Genomic DNA, 23,046 nt, shown 5'->3' with positions numbered 1-23,046 from the left:
ACTTTTTTAACGCTTGTTTGTGCAGATGTCTTACAAAAAAGGTTAGAAAATCCAAAAATTTAAAAAAATTCTGAAACTTTGTGCATGTAGAGTAGTTCATCCGTAACACAAAACAATTTTTTGTTTATGCTAAATTTTACTATAAGAGGCAGAAATTATCCTTTTTAAATGTAAGAGCTTTTTGCTTTTTTTCGATATATCTCGAAAACAACTCAAAATATCAAAAAATGTTTTATACAAGTCTTCCAAAAAGAATACCTCTATTTTACTGCAGTAACAAATTCAAAAAAAAATTTTTTTAACAAAATTGTTTCTAGTTTTAGTAGTAGATAAATAGACAGAAGTGTTTTACTATAAAACTTTGATGTTATATGCGTCATAAATTAGTCGATAAAAGTAAGATGAGCTGAGATGCGTCAGAGAATGCATCAAGATGCTCCTTATCATTTAAGATATTCATTACCTTCTTTGTTCTAACAATTATCAAGACTAGCTTTAATAAAGACGAGCAGTAGCAAACTAGAAGCCGGCCAAGCACGTCGCTCTTTTATTTCTTTTTTCCTCCACGCATATACAATAGCTGGTGACGAGAATTTTTCTTGCATTAATAAATTCGGGAATTTATTACAAGTGAATAGTGAGTGTTCCACGACAAAATGCCACAGAAAGAAGAAAAAACACCAGGCAAACCGACACTCCCGACGACTTCGGCACCTTCTACTTCTACGGCTACAGCCACGATCATGCCTATTGCGCAGCAACTTACACAATTACAAGTACAACCGTTCGTACCAGGCATATCAATTTCGGATCGTTGGATTCAACGCTTACAAGAATCTTTTATAATTACAAATATACATGGTGAAGATAGAGTTACGCATCTCCTTCATTACGTGGGTGAAGAAGTGTTCAATAAATTGTGTGATTATTTTGGTGCAGAAGATCCCTACACCAAATCATACAGTGAGCTGACGGACAAACTAAAAGAACTTTATGCTCCGGCAAAATTTGAGATTGCAGAAAATTTCAAATTTAACTGTCGAAAACAAAGAGCCGGAGAAGATATGTGGGTGCGGATTTGCCTGCACCCCGTCAGATGACGGTACCGGCATCACCTGCGGCCGGCCGTCGTCGCAAACAATTGATAGTGCCGCGCACTATCTTCTCCCTTGCCTAGCAACAGTACGGCTTGGCAACGGGACCTATGGACCTTCTAGAAGCCTTTTCGTCAGCTTCCGCTGACGCAGCGTTGCATCAGCTCGGATGATGCACCGGGAAGTCCCGTCTCTAACAAAGGGCTGATAAGCCACAAAGAGACTTCCTCTCGCGTTTCCTTGCTGGCGACGCGCCGGAGCGTCAGTCCAGCACTCGAAGTCGTTCCGCGCGCACGCGACGGATTTCATCTAGTTTATATCGAGTCTTTGTATTCCTTTTTACTTTGTCATTTTCTTGTTTCCTTTTGTATTGAGTTTAAATTACAATTTATTATTACTTTCTATTTCTTGAGTTATTTCGCTATACATCCTGCGCGTTTCCTATCCCGCGAATTAGTGAATAGCCTAAAGATATACAAACCTACGCTAATGCCATTACAAAATTGAGCCTAACTTGCAATTTCGGGGATTTTCAAAGAACGGCTTTGAGAAACCAATTCGTCTACGGCATAGAAAGCAAGCGCATACAAAGCAGACTTTTGGAAACCAAGGATTTAACCTTTGATAAAGCCGTTCAGACAGCGATTGCCATGGAACTTACAACCAAAAAAGCAATTGTCATGAGCCAAAATACAACAGCCGTCCAGTATCTATATGCGAAGAAAAATACAACTGAGAAGTCCATACAAAAAAAACCATGGCTTACGAAGTCAAATTCCGGTCCGTCTTCCTCTACGTCTTACAAAGGGTATTACGAAGCACGAAACAAAACATCATGTTTCCGGTGTGGCGGAAATCATTTGGCCCCAAAGTGCTCTTTATCTAGCCGAATCAAATGCAAATTTTGCAATACAACTGGACATATTGAACGTGTCTGTTTCAAGAAGAAAAACACACAACAGCGACTGGACCAGGTCACCGAGATTCAGGATGACGACGTCCAGGAAATTCTACAACTTAACGAAGAAAAAAGGAGCCGTGAAAAATTCATCATGAAGTTGAAGGTCAACGAAAGCGAAATCACCTTAGAAGTCGACAGCGGTGCGGCAGTGACCCTGACGTCGGAACGCCAGACGAAACTACTTTTTCCTGGCGGAAGAATACAGCCCTCAGATTTGAGTCTCATTACTTTTTGCGATACCGAAGTTAAGGTAATAGGTTACATAAAAGTTGCAGTTAAATACAAGGAAACTCCCTTTCAATTAAATCTATATGTTACAAACGTTAATTGAAAACCATTATTAGGTCGCGAATAGTTACACGAATTTCTAAAAATACAAAATGCAAATAATTCTCTTCTTTCCATATTACTTCTTAATACAACAACTACAAATCCTAATGAGAAAGAAAAATACATAAAAGCGTTACTAGACAAATACCCGAACATTACCAGTTCAAATCTTTGTAACGGTGCAACCGGCGATGCACCGTTCCGGCCACAACAACGGCCGGCCGCCAGACACAACACCGTCCGGCGGGGATCCGGGGCGCGGTGCGCCCCAAACTTTATATTATTAGACGCCGGCACAGCACGGCAACGCGTAGCCGTTCCGCGGCTAAGTCCATCCGCGGACTTAGCCGAGCGTCCCCGAGCGCCGCCGAACCGCGCCGTCGACGTCGAGGCCCGTCGTTTCCGAGCGCGCCGCATCCCGGGGCCTCGGCGCCACGCGTCGGGACACGTCACGCACCCCGCTGAGCCCCGGCAACCCTGCGCCGTCACTTTTTACGTATAAAAAGTCGACGCCAGGACTCAGCGGGACCGTCCTGATCCGTTCGCTCTCGAGCGAACATCCGTCCTAGAGCACGAAACCACGGGGTGAAGCGAACTTCGTCTCGGCCAGGAGATCCTGGCGCTCACGATCCTCTCGTTACGACCTCTGACCGAACGCACGACTGGCTCGTGGGGTGGAGCGCACTCCGCCTCCTTCGAGGACTCTCGATCCTACGTCTGCGGCACGGAAAGACTCGAAACGCAATAAAGATCCCGCCGCACCGTCGTGATCCACGGGGTGGAGAGATCTCCGCCTCGGCCAAGAACTCTTGGCTAACGACACCAGGCAAGGTGCATCCTGACCACGCGCATCGCGTCCACCGCGGTCCACCAACGCATCGATATTTCCGACCGTAAAACGAGATCAATTGTATCGCGATCTATAGCACGGCGGGCCCCGCCCGTCACTCTGCGCCCGCGTCCCGCGTCCCGCCGGTCCGCCCGGCAGGACCGATCGCGAGATCTACGATCCGCGGCGTAAACCGCACCCACTGTTCCGCGCCCGCGGCCCGCGTGCCACCGGTCCTTCCGTCAAGACCGATCCCGAAATTGACGATACGCGCCGAACACCGCGCCCACGATTTCGCGCCACCCACCGCGCCTCACGTGGTGCATCTGCGACCATCCGCGAATATACGTATAGCGCAAGCGTTATATCGATCCGCGATCGAAAGGGCCGACACGTCCACCGGCACATTGTATCCGCGCGCCGCACACGTATTTATTTTATCATGTTCATATTCTGTTGTCTATCTATATCTATCGGCGTCGCTTGACTAAGCGAGCGTCGTTGTTGAGGAATAAATCGTTCTTTGTTAATTAACTCCGTCTCGGTGCATTCTCGACCTCACCTACTCGAATCCTGTGTTCCGACGAGCGTCCCGGGCTCGCTGGCCCGTTATTCGAGGACCACGCAAACAGGTCGTTTCATCTTACAAAGATTAATAAACTTCAAGAGAAACTCATTTTAAAAAACGGGGCAAAACCTATCTTTTTAAAACCGCGCTCTTTTTCTTTCAAATTGGTACCCTTAGGGTGCGTTCCACTTGATAGTACGAATGCTCACGCTCGCGGCGTTATGATCGTTTATTCCACTTGGATCATTGTAGCAACTAAAGCCAGGCAAGTGGAACGATTTTGCGAGTATTATGATCGACACAACATGGCGACAAAAATTGCAGTAATATCTGCGATCAAAATGTTAATAAAAAGTGATTCAGATACCGACTTTAGTTTGGACGAAAAATTTTTATATGAAAAAAAGAAAAAGCATTTGCTTCGTCCATGTATAAACGAATATTATGAAACAGTTATTTTCCGTTATACCGATAATGATTTTAAGAGTCATTTCAGGTTAAGTATCAAATTTTAATAATTATATGTATATTAATTATTTAATTATGTATCTAATGACACAAACATTTTTTAAATTACATATATTATAAATTTATACAATTGATTTGTTTTTAGATTGCAGCGAACAACTTTTGAATATATATCAAGTATTATAAGTCCTGATCTTGTTCGAAAAACAACGGGCAATGAAACAATTCCATCGGGCAAGCAATTCATGATTGCCTTATGGAAAATGGCAACGATTGATTCATACAGGTATTTCAATAAAAAATAATACTGATTATTGAGTGCTTTAATTTGATTGTAATTATAAGTAAAACAAGATTAAATTTCACTTTTATTCGACCATAAAGTGGTTTAAAAAACGTGCTAAAAGTATATTAAGCCAGTTTTCACCAATTTAAAATTTGTTTCACTTTAAATTGAAAATTATGTTTATTTATAGATCTATTTGTAATCGGTTCAACGTAGACAGAGCCAGAGCACTACGAGCAGTTCGTAGAGTGGCACATGCTCTGTTTAAAGTGAGCTAATTTTATTTATTGGCCATCAAATGAGCAGGCAAACGGTATTATAAATAAATTTAAGGAAATTAGTGATTTTCCTAGTACTATAGGGGCTATAGATGGAACCCACATTAGAATAAAAGCACTTGTAGAAAATGCAGTCGATTATATTAATCGAAAAGGATATCATTCTATCCAGCTTCAGGTACAATATGAGAAGAAGTATAATATCTGTGAACAAAAGTTTTAGGGCTGGTCGTTCCAACTTTCTGACAGATTTAGGCGCACCGCACAATACTTTCCGTAAACGCGTTACGTTATGTTACGTACGAACCTTAAACTTAAGCCGCATTTATACTTAAACTTGGGTTAACGCACAAAGAAAAACGTAAACGCAATAGAACGTAGCGTTCTATTGCGTTTACGTTTTTCTTTGTGCGTTGACCCAAGTTTAAGTATAAGTGCGGCTTAAGTTTAAGGTTCGTACGTAACGTAACGTAACGTGTTTACGGAAAGTCTTGTGCGGTGCGCCTTACATGTCAGGTAATCATATATCTATTTTCATCTTTTTTCCTAAGTAGATAAAGATAGACATATGATTACCTGACAAGTAAATCTGCCAGGAAGTTGAAACAACTGGCCCTAAAAAAGGGAAATTGTGAACATGTGCTGCCTGTTCAGATATATAAAAGAAAATTTTTTTTTTCTAATCTTTGTTTATTTTTTGTTAAAGGTGGTGTGTGATCATAGAATTCTCATTACACATTGTTTTGTTGGCTATCCAGGATCAGTACATGACCAAAGAGTGTTCAGACAATCAGAAGTGGCTATATATTTGAACGACAATGATAACTTTCCTTTTGATAGCCACATTATTGGAGACTGCTTACATATTGCACGAACATTTATTAGTGCCATTTAAAGATAATGGACATTTAACTCTTGCCCAGAAACAATATAATTATTGCCAATCATCTGCCAGAGTAGTGGTAGAAAGATGTTTCGCTCTTTTAAAAGGACGAATGCGCAGTTTACTTCATTGTTTACCCATGAAAAGAGTAGATTTAATGGCTGAATATATTGTAGCGTGCTGCGTCATTCATAACATTTGTTTATTACGAAATGACGAACTTTTAGTGATGCTGGTAATGTCGTTCGATAATTCAAAACAAGATTTTGAAGATAACGGGATACAGGAAAATAATAATGGAGTTTGTAAACGCAATATAATTGTGAACATGTTACAAAGAGAAAACAATTAGTGAAAGTTAATAAACTTTATTAATAAACTTTACAGATAAGTTAAAACGTTTCCTTATCTTTCATTTTTTCAATCATAAACATTTGTACCTTCCATAGGATTGTTGGTTGCTTTACAAAATGCCAATATCTATTTCTCTCTCCTACGTATTGCCCACTTTTGCGCGTTTAATAACTAAAAAAATTATTTGTTTAAAAACTGATTAAAAGTATCAATTAATTTTATTTCTAAAGCTATTCGTTCTTCGTGCCGTTTTTGTCTCTTATTTTCTTGTTCTTCCTTTTGGGCGATGTTTTTTGCCAAAAGTTCTGTTATACATAATTTTTTACCTAAAAAATAAACCAAAATATTAACTAATATTGTACACACACACGCACGCACGCACGCACGCACGCACAATATACAGGGTGTTTCGGTTCATGTGTCAGACCTGTTAGGAATAGATAGGACTCTGTTAGACAAGTAGAAAAGTCTACCATTTTACAAAACGGTATAAAACTTTTCTACTTGTCTAACAAAGTCCTATCTATTCCTAACGGGTCTGACACATGGTCCGAAACATCCTGTATAATGGTATGTTCTATATACAGGGTGTATCATTTAATGTGTCACACCGAGTAGGAATAGGTAGGTCTTGGTGAGAAAAATAAAAAAGTCTTATACCATTTTGCAAATTTCTCAATGGTTATTGAGAAAAAAATTAATTTGTCTAGCGCAAGAGCGACAAAAAAGCCACGCGTGAGTGAGCGCGACAGGCGAATAGCTAAAAATGGTGCCGTTGCCTGCCGCGCTCATTCACGCGTGGCTTCCTTGTCGCTCTTGCGCTAGACAAATTAATTTTTTTCTTAATAACCATTGAGAATTTTGCAAAATGGTATAAGACTTTTTTATTTTTCTCACTAAGACCTACCTATTCTTACTCGGTGTGACACATTAAATGATACACCCTGTATATACAGAGTGTCCCAGATCAGTGGACGATGCCGAAAATGATAGGTAGATTTAATCGAATTAAAACGAAAAGTCCTTTTTGAAAAATTCTCAATAGTTTTCGAGAAAAAAATTAAAATATATAAAATGTATAAGCGTAAGAGCGACAAGAAAGCTGCGCGTGAGCGAGCGCAACAGACGAATGACTAGAAATGGCACCGTCGTCTGTCGCGCTCACTCAGCCCTTCCTCGTCGCTTTTACGCGTACATAAATAAATTTTTTTCTTGAAAACTATTGAGAATTTTTCAAAATGGTACAGGACTTTTCGTTTTAATTCGATTAAATCTACCTATCATTTTCGGCATCGTCCACTGATCTGGGACACCCTGTATATATATATAGAACATACCATTAAATTAATGTTAATTGATACAAAATACTTATATTAATTAAAATTTAACATACGTTTTTTGGATACATTATTGTTCTTATCAAATAAATCGTCGTTTGACAGATCTGATGATGTTGTAGATTCTTCTATGTGTGTATTTTTAATCAGTTTTTCTGTAAATGAAGCAAGTGCAACAGGTTGACACCATGCATTTTTACAATACATTTCATCCATAACCTATAAAATAGAAAAATATACATGTTTATTACAAAACTTACTTAAATTCATTACTTATAATTTAGTGCCAATATAGTCTTTTTAAACCTTAAAATACTGCCATGTTCGACGATCGTTCCCAGATTTTAAATTGTGATTTTTTATCGACTTATAAGTCTTTTTTAAACTTCTAAATTTTGAAGCACATTGAACTCCTGTTATGTTGTAACTATTTGTTTTTAATATTTCTGCGACCATTTCCCAACATTTTTTATGGAAAAGTTTACCTTGAGTAAATTGTTTCTCCATTGTCTCCTTTGTTCTTAATAACAGAAGAACACATTCTTCTGACCATCGATGTAGAGAATCTAAAATAAAAATATGACATTTAAAAAAATAATAGTTTGAAGATTGAGATAACACTTACCTTCTTCACAGCTGTCTGTTAATTGTATGTCATCATTATGAGGAACTGTGGCTGTGTCTTCATTATCTGAGACTTGTTGCATTGTATCAGATTGCAAAGCTTCTTTATTTTCGGCATTTTTTTTCCAAACGTGCTATATTTAATATTTCTGTTGCAAAAGTAATGTCTGTAAAAATAGATATTTTATTAAAAAACATCGTAAAATATTTTGTAAAAATTATGTATATTTCATTATTGGTTGTATTATAAAATACTATACCGTTAAAAGCACGATGTACATCTTCTGAACATAACATAACTTCGTAGTGACAATTATATTGTTCGTCGTATAAAGTTATTTTTTCCATTATTATAAGTTAAATTTATATTCAGTAAATTTTTATTGTGCGGCATTGCACGCAATTGCACGGTCCAACGATCATCATTACCACAGACTATACATACATATACTGTGTCGTTACCATAGAGTCTATGACATAGACCATGGCCTGTGTTCCATTTGATGTTTGCAACGCTCGCAACGCCAACGCTCACGCCGACCCACCTACGAACCGTGAGCGTCGTGAGCTCGATGTAATGACGTCATCTGTGACGTTTCAATCACGACCACAACGATCACAGTCGTTATGTGGAATGGGTTTTGAGGCTTTGCGAACGTTGAAAACGCTAAGTGGAACGCACCCTTAGTTGATCGCGAATTAGATTCTTTAGTTAAGTAAGGAATCTTAGAAAAAGTCGATACCTCTGAATACGCTACACCCATTGTACCAATTTAAAAAAAAGACGGTAGCGTGCACCTTTGCGGCGATTACAGTGTAACAATAAATCTGCAATTAGAAATAGACGAGCATCCAATGCTTAATACAGATGAATTATTCTCGGAAATGGCAGGTTGTTGCATTTTTGGACATATTGACTTAGTTAAAGCCTATTTACAATTAGAAGTTGACGATGAGAGTGCCAAAATACTAACTTTAAATACACACCGCGGATTATACAAATTTAAACGTTTAATGTACGGAGTGGCCTCCGCTCTAACAATTTGGCAAAAAACAATGGATAATTTATTACAAGGCATTCCAAGGGTTAAATCTTTACTGGATGATATTTGCATTGCAGCCAAAAATTTACAACAATTTATAGAACATGCGGATACCGTTTAAAAAATTTTTAATGAATACAACATTAAAATACACATTGATAAAAGTTCTCTCTTTCAAGACCACATTAATTATTGCGCTTATGTATTAGATAAGAACGGAATTAGTAAAGACAAAAGAAAGCTACTTGCAATTACACAAATGCCGCGCCCCACAAATTTAACGGAACTACGTGCATTTATCGGCATGATAAATTATTATAATCGATTCATTAAAAACGCGAGTAGCATCCTCCAACCTTTGTACGAGTTATTACATAGTAATACGAAATTCATCTGATCACAATCGCAAGAAGCTGCATTTCAAAAAGCAAAAAAAAAATTTACTAGCAATAAATGTTTAGCATTCTTCGATCCGAATTTACCTTTTATTCTTGCTACGGACGCCAGTCCTTATGACGTTGGGGCAGTCTTATCCCACCGCTATCCCGACAGAAGCGAAAAGGCTATCATGTACATTTCTCAAACATTGAATCAAACGCAAACAAAATACAGCCTGTAACACCCCCCTTTCTCCCCTCCGTGTGGCCGGACACGGTCAAGCGACTCGCCGCGGTATTCGGCGAGTCGTCGCGTGCGTCCAGGGCTGGCCGGGGTGTCCGCGGGAAGGAGAGAAAGCACTTAGAGTCTCGTGTCTTTTCTTGTCGGATATTTACATTTATTTTCAGATCGGCTATTTACAATATGCTTATATACAGATGTTCCGCCGCGGCGCTTGCCGTACGGGCGACGTAAACAGAGTTGTCGGCGGTCACGCGAGTTTCGCTTTTCTTTACATGCGTTTTTAGGACGCGGCTCCTATCGCACGGGTGACGCAAACGGAATTGTCGTCGGTCGCGTGAATCCGCGCGCGTTGGTATAATAAGGTGCCCTCCCTATTATGGACCGCGATTTCTCTAGAAACGGGAGCGCGGGGAGCAATCGCCGAGAACGCTCGGCAGAGGCGAAGTACTCTTTACCTCCGGATTGCACCGCGCTCGTCAGGAACCGCCGAAGCGGCTGGAGATGCTGCCCGGGTGTCTGCCACGAGATAAACCGAGAACGCTCGGCGGCGGCGAAGCACGCTTCACTTCGCTTTATCCGCCGTGGCCGGCGACCTGGGAGCTTTGGAGGACAGGAGGCGGTGTCGCGGCCAAGAACTCTTGGCGAAGGCCGAGAACGCTCGACCCTCGTACTCAGCGACTCCTGGGTTGCTTGGTTGTCCGGGAAGCTACTGAGCGGAGGCCCGGAACGGAGCTCAGTAGATCGGAAGACTGCTCTCGATCGCTCGGTACCCGGCCTTTTTATTTGGTCTTCCGCGTGGCCCGGGGCGTTCGGGTTCCCGGGGGTTGGCGTCGCAGCGCTCGTCGCGATCGTTAATAGTATTAATTTTCGCGCGACGCGGGACGGCGGTACGCTTACCGGTAACGGCGCGCGTTAATCTTCGCGGTGTTTTAAAAAAAAGGGTCGGGGCGCACCGCGCCCCTATTCCGCCGGACGATGTTCGGTCCGACGGGCCGGCCGATGTTTTGCCGGGGCGAGGTAGGTGCCTACCTCGTTACAAGCCAAATCGATAAAGAAGCGAATGCCATTGTGTTTGCAGTCAAGCGCTTATATCAGTACTTGTACGGTCATAAATTTACGCTTGTTACTGACCACCGTCCTTTAACACAAATTTTCTCTAAAAATAAAGACTTACCGATTTACAGCGCTCTTAAAATGACATTATGCTATTTTCTTACGTGGATTTAATTATGATATTGAATACAAAAAATCTAAACACAATGGCAATGCGGATTGTTCATCGAGATTACCTATTCCTGATCAAAACGAGAAAACAGATGTAGTCGATATACAGGGTGTCCCATACTAAACGGACGTAATTTGAGAAGTAGGTAGAACTGGTCTAGACGAATAGAAAAGTCTAATATAATTTTTTATTTTTCGCGATATTAACCGCGTTAACAATATTTTAATACATCAGTCACGCCGCTTGAAATAGGCGGAGTCTTCCCACTGTGTGACTCGGGCGATGCACGTCATTCGGTTAATGTTTGGGGGCAAGACGAGCGAAGACGCGCGGGCGAGACGAGCGAGCGAGACGAGCGAAGACGCGCGGGCGAGACGAGCAAAGACAAGCGAGCGAGATACGCTATCATGCTATGGTTTATTGAATTTAACTCGTAAATAAAAATTAAATTACTTAGCACGGAAACGCTATTGTTTCCACACCACCTCGCGAGGTAAATAGCACGGCGCGTTTTTTTTATAGTGGTATCCCCATTAGGCCTAATCCACTGTTCAAAATTAGTGCAATAATTGCTCGAAATGTCTTCCTTGCACTTCAATACATAATCGAGCTCTTTTCTCGATTTGTCGCGTGGCACGCTGTATCATTTCTGGCGTGATTGTACGGAGGGCTCTCTAATATTGCTTCACGTACCTCCTCTACTGTACTATCACGCACGTTTTCAATCAAATTTTTGACGTGTCCCCATACAAAGTAATCCAGGACATTTAAGTCCGGAGATCGCGGCGGCCAAGAGATAGGTGCGTTTCGTCCCATCTACCTATCCGGAAATATTCGGTCTAAAACTTGTCGCGCGCGTCGCGAAAAGTGTGGTGGGGCCCCGTCCTGTTGAAAAATTAATGTTTGCCGCACTTGCAACGGTACGTCTTCTAAAAGAGCTGGTAATTGGTTCTCCAAAAAGTCAGCGTACCTCGCCCCATCGAGATTAGGAGGTAAAAAGTATGGGCCAATCTGAAATTTGTTAGTACTAATCATTACGAATTTTCTTAGACTCTTTATTTAACGAGCAATCTAAGATAAATACCTACCACTCTGTTACCAATTACAGCTGCCCACACATTTATTTTCCATCTAAATTGGAACCCACATTGACGTACAGCGTGCGGGTTTTCGTGTTGCCATATTAAAAAATTTTTTGAATTAAAAATTCCGTTGGGTGTATACATGGCTTCGTCGCTCCATAAAATTCGATCGCAGAATATTATATTTCGGCGACATTGAGCTAGGAACCCTACATAAGTTTTATTAATTATTAATTTACAATACATTGTACATTATAAAAATAAAAAAAATGTACGTACCGTGACAAAAGATTACGCGCTGTATTTCATCGCGCCGAAGAAGATGTTGCACCCGTTGATAATGGAACGGGTGCAACCCATCTTCTCTTATAATTTGGTGTACTAAAGATCGCGGTACACCAAGATCTCAAGCAACGCGGCGTATACTGTTTCTATGAATTTTTAAGTTTATCTCCGGACATAAAGATTTCCGAATTGTAATCATCCAACGCGAAATACAATTTTGAGATGCGTTGCTCGAGATCTTGGTGTACCGCGATCTTTAGTACACCAAATTATAAGAGAAGATGGGTTGCACCCGTTCCATTATCAACGGGTGCAACATCTTCTTTGGCGCGATGAAATACAGCGCGTAATCTTTTGTCACGGTACGTACATTTTTTTTATTTTTATAATGTACAATGTATTGTAAATTAATAATTAATAAAACTTATGTAGGGTTCCTAGCTCAATGTCGCCGAAATATAATATTCTGCGATCGAATTTTATGGAGCGACGAAGCCATGTATACACCCAACGGAATTTTTAATTCAAAAAATTTTTTAATATGGCAACACGAAAACCCGCACGCTGTACGTCAATGTGGGTTCCAATTTAGATGGAAAATAAATGTGTGGGCAGCTGTAATTGGTAACAGAGTGGTAGGTATTTATCTTAGATTGCTCGTTAAATAAAGAGTCTAAGAAAATTCGTAATGATTAGTACTAACAAATTTCAGATTGGCCCATACTTTTTACCTCCTAATCTCGATGGGGCGAGGTACGCTGACTTTGGAGAACCAATACCAGCTCTTTAGAAGACGTACCGTTGCAAGTGCGGCAAACATTAATTTTTCAACAGGACGGGGCCCCACCACCGCGACGCGCGCGACAAGTTTTAGACCGAATATTTCCGGATAGGTAGATGGGACGAAACGCACCTATCTCTTGGCCGCCGCGATCTCCGGACTTAAATGTCCTGGATTACTTTGTATGGGGACACGTCAAAAATTTGATTGAAAACGTGCGTGATAGTACAGTAGAGGAGGTACGTGAAGCAATATTAGAGAGCCCTCCGTACAATCACGCCAGAAATGATACAGCGTGCCACGCGACAAATCGAGAAAAGAGCTCGATTATGTATTGAAGTGCAAGGAAGACATTTCGAGCAATTATTGCACTAATTTTGAACAGTGGATTAGGCCTAATGGGGATACCACTATAAAAAAACGCGCCGTGCTATTTACCTCGAGGTGGTGTGGAACAATAGCGTTTCCGTGCTAAGTAATTTAATTTTTATTTACGAGTTAAATTCAATAAACCATAGCATGATAGCGTATCTCGCTCGCTTGTCTTTGCTCGTCTCGCCCGCGCGTCTTCGCTCGTCTCGCTCGCTCGTCTCGCGCGCGTCTTCGCTCGTCTTGCCCCCAAACATTAACCGAATGACGCCCGAGTCACACAGTGGGAAGACTCCGCCTATTTCAAGCGGCGTGACTGATGTATTAAAATATTGTTAACGCGGTTAATATCGCGAAAAATAAAAAATTATATTAGACTTTTCTATTCGTCTAGACCAGTTCTACCTACTTCTCAAATTACGTCCGTTTAGTATGGGACACCCTGTATATTACGCAAAAACTCTAAATATTTTATCTGTCACTGCATCAGAAATACGTAACGCACTTAATACGGACGATAATCTGAAGGATATCATATTAGCGATAACTACCGGGAAGAAGCTATCAAACAAAAATACTTAGGGCATAGATCCACGAGAATTTTCTATGGAACAAGAGATTCTCGTGCGCGGACACCGCATTGTTATTCCTCAAACATTACATCAGCAAATATAAAATGAATTACACGTCGGACATTTCGGCATAGTCAAAATGAAAAATTTGGCTAGAGGATATTGCTGGTGGCCCAATATTACATCTGATATTGAAAAACTTGTTAAAAATTGTCTTAAATGTCAAAGTCAACGAAACAATCCGATCAAGACCGAAACCCTTATTTGGAAACCTCCTTCAGCCCTGTTTGAACGAGTACACATTGATTTTGCAGGACCTTTTTTGGCAAAATTATTTTTATTCTCGTTGACGCGTTTACGAAATGGCCCAAAGTACACTTCGTTCCAAATATGCTTAGTGAAACTGCTATCGCTAAATGTAAAGAAATTTTTGCGCAATATGGTATTCCGCAGTTTATCGTCTCGGATAACGGCCGTACTTTTACGTCAACAATTTTTCAAAATTTCTTACAAGAAAACAGAATCATACATAAACTAACAGCCCTATTTCACCCAGCCACAAATGGGCAAGCCGAACGTTACGTACAAACTATTAAGAACGCATTATCTAAGATCGAAAACTCTGTTAATTTACAATCCGCGCTACAGGATATTCTATTACAATATCAAATAACACCACATTCAGGCAGTGATGGGAATCGGGACGGAGTATTCGCGCATGCACGGTAGAAATAACTAAATTGCCAGTAAAGTAGTATCTGGTATAATTTGTGGCATTACCGCTAAATCTAGTCGTACCGTTAAATCGGTTAAATAAATCCGTCCGATACAACATACAGCTCATAGAGGTAAGCATATTTATCAATTATATATTTGGGCATAATGGATTGTAGTAATAAAGGAGCAATTAAAAAACGTAGAATTAGAGAATTTCAAGCTTCTTGGCTAGATGACAGTAGTTTTAAAGGATGGTTAGCTCCTCATCCTTTAGAAAATAGAGCGCTTTGCATGATATGTAATAGAAGTATAAATTGCCAAAAGTCTGATTTAATTAATCACTCACATACGGTCAAACATATTGAAAATTCAGGGAAGTGTAAAGCCATCAACAACGATAATACTTTATCACATAAAGATAAAGTTAAACGCGCGAAAATTAAATTAGCTGCTTTTTTCGCGGATCATAATGTTGCATTTTCCACCGTAGATTATTTGGTTCCGTTATTAAAAGTGTGCGCGATGAAGTTTGAATTTCAAAAAAAGCGCACTGGCTTATTTCGCTGCGAGTGAAAACAGCTCAGCAATGAGCTCGACGCGGTGCTTCGCGGAACGGCGACAATCACAAGAGAGATAGACGTGGTAATAATCGTGGTGAGCCACAGCGACAATTAGAAAATCAATATATATTTACAAAAAAACCTCAAAAAAAAACGGAGAGACAGAAATACAAAAAAAGATATATATATAAAGTCAAGAGTGTGGAGCGCGAGAGCAAGGTTGACGACGGACGGAAAATCTTCGTTAGCCCGGCGTTCCCGGCGGAGATCTTCTTGAGCGGACTGTTACCCGCCCGATCGGCGGATATCTTGCACGCGAGCGTCGGAAATCTTGCACGCGTGCCGGATAAAGGCGCGATCGCGAACCCTGCTCTGCACTGTTGTCGGTGCACTAGTCGATGACAAGAAACCGAGCTTCGTTAAAATTGGTGATCGCGAGAGATCTTCTGATCGCCGAGGATCTATAGATCGCGTAGGATCGAAAATAATCGCAACGAGTGAGACTTTATTCCGACGATGAGAGCGTGAGAACCGCGGAATGACAAGTGAGCGGTTCGCGCGAAAACGGGTCGCTTTTCGGCCGAAATAATCCCTCGATCATCGGAATAGCGAAGATGAAAACAAAACAGGTGGCGAAATAACCGGTGAAAACCGGATTAATCCAACGTTAGCGGATCTCACCTGTAGACGTAAACAACGAACGGAATGCGGCGACTGACGAAAATAAGAAAATAGAGCGAAGACGACGGACGTACCGTTACCGCCGATACGATTCTGGTCGATTTATAACGAAAATTTTAGACGCGCAAACATACCGCCCGCCTTGAAATTATGAATTTCAAAATTACAAAGAACGGAGAGGCGGTTGGGCGGGTAACGGAAATTGAATCATGCAACGCAATTTTATCAAGCCGCCCGCCAATGCAACGATGACGAGTTTCATCGCTCACAACGAAAAGGAGAAGTTAAAGAGAATCGCATATACAACAAGAGAGAAAATCGCCAGTACAACGTAACGAAATCGCAAATACAAAATAAAGTAATCGCAAGTAGAAAAAATAAAGAAGAATCGCAAGTACAAAAAAAATATGAATCGCAAGTACAAAAAAAAAATAAGAATCGCAAGTACAAAAAAAAAGTCGCAAGTACAAGAATGTGTGAGAATCGCATGGTCTTTCCAGCCCGCTGACTGGTGTACAAAAAAAAACTTAACAAAGGTATACGCGGAGACGCAGCGCAGGAGACAGTCACACGAATCGAACATGATCGCGACGCAACGAACCAGTATAATGTGAGCGCGAGATTACGGAGTTGAGCAAGGATTGATGGGAGCCGGCGCTGGCAAATCAACGTCAATTGGCAAAACGCAGATTTTTGAGAGTGGCCGCTTGAGTTCGGAGGAAGCGGTCTTCACGGTGACGACGCGAATCAATCCATCAGCCCCGGGAAAACATTCTGTGATCCGGCCGAGCTCCCATTTGCACGGGGGGAGAGAGGAATTCTTCAAAACAACTAATTGTCCGAGTTTCAAAGTGGGCTGAGACCGTCGCCACTTAACGCGCTGTTGAAGGGTATTAACGTAATCCACGTACCACAGTGCCCACAACCGTTCCGTCATATGTCGGATTAATTGCCACCGACTTAAACGATTCTCCGAACAGTCGAGGGTAGACTCCTCCGGAGGAGCTGTAAGGGCGGACCCGATTAAAAAATGTCCTGGCGTTAGAACATCGTATGAATCGCACGAGTCTGTCAACGGAGCGATCGGTCGAGAGTTGAGGCAGGCCTCGATTCGGCAGAGTAAGGTTGAAAACTCTTCGAAAGTGAGAGTATGTGCCCCGATGACTCGACGGAGATGGAACTTTACACTTTTAACACCGGCTTCCCACATTCCGCCGAAGTGGGGAGCCGCGGGCGGAATAAAATGCCAGGAAATATTGTCGCTGGCAGATCGGTTGTGAAGTAACGGATTCCGAAGGCTGGCTCGATATGCATTCATTAATTCGCGCTCGGCACCGACAAACGTTGTTCCGTTGTCTGAATAGACGTGCGTTGGACAGCCGCGACGAGAGCAGAAACGAGAGAATGCATTAAGGAACGCGAGAGTGGAGTAATCCGGAACGAGCTCTAAATGGACTGCTCGAGTCGCCATGCACACAAAGACGGAAATGTAACATTTCGTAGCCTTAATGCCGCGACCTCCCGACGAGCGAACGAGAAATGGGCCGGCGTAGTCGAGTCCGCAATGCGTAAAACAACGAGCAGGGGCCGATACGCGGTAGGCCGGTAAATCGCCCATCAGCTGAGACGGAGCCGCGGCGCGTTCGCGAACACAAATTACGCATTTGTGAATTACGACTTTAGTTAAGGAGCGAGCGCGAAGGATCCAATACTCGCGTCGAAGCGTATTTAACGTGAGCTGCAAACCGCCGTGCATGGAGCGGAGATGCGCGTGCGATATTAACAGAGTCACGAGCGGGTGAGCCGATAAAACAATCGGATGCCGGAGAGTAAATGTGAGCGGGGCACGCCGTATTCGACCTCCAACACGAATGAGGCCGTCGCGATCGAGAAATACATTAAGCGGGCTCAACGGACTCTTTGACGAAACCGGTCGGCGAGCCGTAAGTGCTTGAAATTCACGAGCAAAAGTAGCTGCTTGGATGAATTTCAGCCAAAACAATTTTACCGGTGCACACTCGGATGCGGTCAACGCGCCAGGAACTGAGTCGCGTTGTCGATCATCGGGCCGTCGTCGGCACAGAGCGATGAAGCGAAACAAGTACGCGGTAACGCGAATTAATTTTGGCCACGATGAGAATCGATCGGACAGATCGAAAGGCTCGGCGGACGTCACGTGCACGGTGAGATCCTTCGCCTCCAACGACGCGTCAGCAATGGTCACGAGAGAATTTGGCCACTGCGCGGAGGGACGACTCAGCCAGGGAGGCCCGTGCCACCAAAGCGAATGCGTTAACAACGCGGTTCCCGTGAGGCCACGCGACGCGCAATCGGCAGGATTATCCCCCGTGACAACGTGTCGCCAATCGACCCCCGGAATGCGCGCCTGGATATCCGCGACGCGATTCGCGACAAAAGTCTTCCAGTGCGATGGAGAATGTCGCAACCACGCAAGGACGATGGATGAGTCCGTCCAGCAAGTGCTCTTAACGGTGTAGTCGGTAAAAAGCGACGTAACGAACTCAAGCAATTTAGCGAGCAAGACCGCGGCACAAAGCTCCAGACGCGGAATGCTCAATAATTTAAGCGGGGCCACTTTAGATTTTCCAATGAGTAACGAGACTGTGATCTCCCCGGAAGTCGAAATTACGCGGGAGTAGACGACGGCGGCATAGGCCTCGCTAGACGCGTCCGCAAATCCGTGCAATTCGATGAAGTTAGACGCCGCGCTAAACCCGATCCACCGCGGAATTTGAAGAGAGTTTAAGCAGGAAAAACTTGAATATACCTTTTCCCACCGCGACATTATCAACGGGGGGACCGGATCGTCCCAGGAGATTTTTAATTTCCACAAGTGCTGAATAATGATCTTTGCGCAAATAATGGTAGGCGTCACCCAGCCGATCGGGTCGTACAATTTCGCGATTACGGATAAAATCGAGCGCTTCGTTATTGGCAGCGTGTCGGAGACCGTGACTCGAAACCGAAACTCGTCGGCAAACGGCATCCAGTGAATCCCGAGGACTTTTAAATGTTCGTCCGCGACGGGAATTGGACTGCAGGCGAGACCGTGATCTTCGGGATCGATGTCGGATAAAAGGAGAGGCGAATTGCTGGCCCATTTGCGCAGAGTGAAACAGCCGCGACGTAATAGCGTTACGAGTTGATTTCGCTTTTCAACGAGCTGTTCGGTGTCGTCCGCGCCGAACAGCACGTCATCAACATAAATGTGGTGATTCAAAATATGCTGCGCGAGCGGAGAATCACGGCCGTCTTCGTGAGATAGCTGCTTGAGAACTCTCAATGCCAAAAACGGAGCGCATGCCGTTCCGTATGTGACTGTCAATAATTGAAACTCGCGGATTTCGTCGGACGGATCCGGCTGCCACAAAATACGCTGAAAGTCGACATCACTTTCGTTGACCAAGATTTGGCGATACATTTTTGCGATGTCCGCGGTGCATACAAATCGGAAAATTCGCCATCGAAGAATGACCGTCGGCAGGTCACTTTGTAATTTCGGCCCGGCATACAGATGATCGTTGAGGCTGGATCCGTTCGACGTGCGACTCGAGGCGTTGAACACGACGCGAATTCGCGACGTGGCACTGTCGGGGCGGAACACGGGGTGATGTGGAATGAACACGGCCCGCGGATCAACCGATGGAGCAAGACGCATATGACCAAGCGCTGTATACTCGCTCATGAACGCGCGATATGCGGCCGATTGCTCCGGAGTTGAGCGAAAACGACGCAGGAGCGAATTAATGCAATGCAGCGCCCTGGCTCGCGAAGTACCGATGTCGAGCGGCGGAGGATTCTTGAATGGAAGACGAACGACGAACCGACCGTCTGAATTACGCGAATATGTGTTGAGAAAATGTGACTCGCAGTGCTCGTCTTCGACAGACGTTGCGTGTCGCTCCGGGGGCTCCTCACATTTCCAGAAGCGTTCGAGCGCGTCGGCAAGATCAATCGCGTCGTTATCTTGAGCGAATGCGTGATGAGCGGCGATACGGACGTGATGCGACGCGCAGCGCGCGTTGCTATCGCGAGATTCGATGGGACCCGACAAGATCCAGCCGAAAATGGAGTTTTGCGCAATGAGTTGTCCTGGCGCCCCCCTTTTTAATCCACTCAAAATGATCTCGTTATATACATCGGCGCCGAGTATTACATTTATCGGTTCTCCGCCGGTCGGATTTTCGTCGGCAAATTTAAGGCCGTGCAGGTGCGACAAGGAGGACAGATCCGTAGCGCAACGGGGAGAATATGACGTCAATTTCGGCAATATCAACGCGAGAACTTGAATTGAGACTGATTGAAGTCCGACGGGAGAGATTGATAAACTGCTCGCGAACTGATAGGTGCCGGCGGACTGGCCACCAACAGCGGAGACAGTTACTGGACAACGAACGCGTTTCAAGCGCAATACATTTGTAATTGATTCCGAAACGAACGTCATTTCCGATCCCTGATCGATCAGCGCACGAACGCGCAACTCGCGCCCAGAGGGACCGATCACGGATATCCACGCGGTCGCAAGCAAGACGGGAGTCGCGCCACGGGGCGGAGATCGGGACGCAACCAGCGACGTGACCTCCGCGTGAGGCTCATCGGATTTCGCCGCGTCGCTCACGGCCGAGACCTGCGAAGAAGAAGAAGAACCTGAGCCCGCGGACGCACTATCGTGAAGCAACGTATGATGTTTTTGGTGACAATGGCGGCACGTATATTTGCTAGGACATTCGCGACTGGAATGATTGCCGCCGAGGCAATTGAAACACCGTTTATGAGATTGCACGAAATTGCGGCGCTGGCTCAGGCTCCCCTTTACAAACGACGGACATGCGTTGAAATAATGCTTGGCCTGACAGATTGGGCAGCGGGAGCTGGGCCCGGCGTTTGATGACGCATGGAGAGAACTTGCAGGAGGTGCAACGGACGCGGCGGGGTGGCCGGAGCCGGACGCGGACGTCGAAGACGCCGTGGACGCACTTATCCGATGCGGCAACGCCTTTGCCGCTGAGACACGAGCTGGCGGAACACTTAAATCGTCTAGCGCACGACGACGATGCTGTAGGAATTCAAGTAATTCCGAAAACGAAGGGAGATCATCGGAATCACTTATCCGCATACTCCACGATTTTCGCGACGGCGCATCGAGGCGTTGAGAAACGATATACACGAGAATATCGTTCCACAAATCTTTAGGCCGACGATCTAATTTTTTGAGCGACGCAATTGTGGAATTGACTTTATCGATTAACGCTTGTAACTCTCCGGCAGATTCTTTCGAAACCGTGGGAAGATTAAGCAACGTAGACAAATGTGAGCGAACAAGCCGTCGTTTATTCTCGAAGCGCAGATTTAAAGATTGCCAGGCGTTTTCGAAATTATCGGCGGTGACGGCCAGATCGCGAACGCATTCTAACGCACTGCCCGTGAGACATGAGACGAGGTAATGCATCCGCGCAAAGTCTTTGAGATCTCGATTTTGGATTATGAGCGCATTAAAACGATCCCGAAAGTGCTCCCACGCATTTAAAGTGCCATCGAATGGCGGCAGAGAAATCGGAGGCAAATGTGATAACGAGAAATTTGACCGCGAGAACCCGGCGTCACTGCTTGTTTGATTCAAACTCACGGCCGGCGGCTCGAGCGTCTCCAGAGATTCATTCATATAATCCAGCGCAGACTGATAGGCGTCCTCCACCACGTCGTAATGACCGTCTTTGAAGTAAGGAATGTTCTGCTGAACTTCCTCGCTCACTGACCTCAGCAGCTCAGAATGCCCACGAAAGAAGAGCGCCCAATTCTCTTTGATGGTGCTGATGCGAGAGCGAAGAATGGCTGGCGTGACGTTGGCGCGACCCAGCTTTTTGAGGTTGTCCACAGATCGCACGATGGACCGCTGCAATTGCCCTTGCGCGAGCAGCAGCTGTTTTGCGGTGTCGGACATGATGACAGACTTGAGTGCTCCCGAGGAACAAGACGGGAAACCCGCACACGCGTCGAATCCGGCTCGAAGGACCACTAATTTTATGTGCGCGATGAAGTTTGAATTTCAAAAAAAGCGCACTGGCTTATTTCGCTGCGAGTGAAAACAGCTCAGCAATGAGCTCGACGCGGTGCTTCGCGGAACGGCGACAATCACAAGAGAGATAGACGTGGTAATAATCGTGGTGAGCCACAGCGACAATTAGAAAATCAATATATATTTACAAAAAACCTCAAAAAAACGGAGAGACAGAAATACAAAAAAAGATATATATATAAAGTCAAGAGTGTGGAGCGCGAGAGCAAGGTTGACGACGGACGGAAAATCTTCGTTAGCCCGGCGTTCCCGGCGGAGATCTTCTTGAGCGGACTGTTACCCGCCCGATCGGCGGATATCTTGCACGCGAGCGTCGGAAATCTTGCACGCGTGCCGGATAAAGGCGCGATCGCGAACCCTGCTCTGCACTGTTGTCGGTGCACTAGTCGATGACAAGAAACCGAGCTTCGTTAAAATTGGTGATCGCGAGAGATCTTCTGATCGCCGAGGATCTATAGATCGCGTAGGATCGAAAATAATCGCAACGAGTGAGACTTTATTCCGACGATGAGAGCGTGAGAACCGCGGAATGACAAGTGAGCGGTTCGCGCGAAAACGGGTCGCTTTTCGGCCGAAATAATCCCTCGATCATCGGAATAGCGAAGATGAAAACAAAACAGGTGGCGAAATAACCGGTGAAAACCGGATTAATCCAACGTTAGCGGATCTCACCTGTAGACGTAAACAACGAACGGAATGCGGCGACTGACGAAAATAAGAAAATAGAGCGAAGACGACGGACGTACCGTTACCGCCGATACGATTCTGGTCGATTTATAACGAAAATTTTAGACGCGCAAACAAAAAGATATAAGTATAAGACAATTGATTGGTCTTATAGATTAGGATGGTCCTTAATTGATGTATTGCGGTTGATGCTAATAATAACTGTAAATATATTTACACTATATACAAATATTCACATAATAATTGTGATACACTATAAAGCGCAGGTATACCTGAATCAACAACAAGTACAGCTTTTCTATTCTAATAGAGAA

At 44.0% G+C, this 23,046-nt stretch overlaps 2 protein-coding genes and 2 pseudogenes across 2 annotated transcripts; 2 read left to right on the top strand and 2 right to left on the bottom strand.

The window, feature by feature from the left end:
• The first annotated feature begins 656 nt into the window (after positions 1 to 656).
• Positions 657 to 2,426, top strand: LOC139105619 (uncharacterized). The gene is made up of 3 exons (XM_070661807.1): positions 657 to 1,066; positions 1,633 to 2,305; positions 2,400 to 2,426. The coding sequence occupies exons 1-3, from the start codon at positions 657 to 659 to the stop codon at positions 2,424 to 2,426; spliced, it is 1,110 nt and encodes a 369-aa protein (XP_070517908.1).
• A 1,661-nt stretch (positions 2,427 to 4,087) lies between these two features.
• Positions 4,088 to 6,049, top strand: LOC139105617 (putative nuclease HARBI1; annotated as a pseudogene).
• Positions 6,050 to 6,231: 182 nt separating this feature from the next.
• Positions 6,232 to 7,941, bottom strand: LOC139105616 (uncharacterized). Its single transcript, XM_070661806.1, has 3 exons — positions 7,695 to 7,941; positions 7,445 to 7,607; positions 6,232 to 6,377 (listed from the first exon to the last, which is right to left on the bottom strand). Exons 1-3 carry the CDS (start codon positions 7,893 to 7,895, stop codon positions 6,232 to 6,234), a joined length of 510 nt encoding a protein of 169 aa, XP_070517907.1. The 5' UTR covers positions 7,896 to 7,941.
• A 3,517-nt stretch (positions 7,942 to 11,458) lies between these two features.
• Positions 11,459 to 21,910, bottom strand: LOC139105615 (uncharacterized; annotated as a pseudogene).
• Positions 21,911 to 23,046: the final 1,136 nt, after the last annotated feature.

This window comes from Cardiocondyla obscurior, linkage group LG09 (assembly GCF_019399895.1).
Source record: "Cardiocondyla obscurior isolate alpha-2009 linkage group LG09, Cobs3.1, whole genome shotgun sequence".
In the NCBI taxonomy this organism is placed as follows: Eukaryota; Metazoa; Arthropoda; class Insecta; order Hymenoptera; family Formicidae; genus Cardiocondyla; species Cardiocondyla obscurior.
This window is presented reverse-complemented; position numbering and strand designations above follow the sequence as displayed.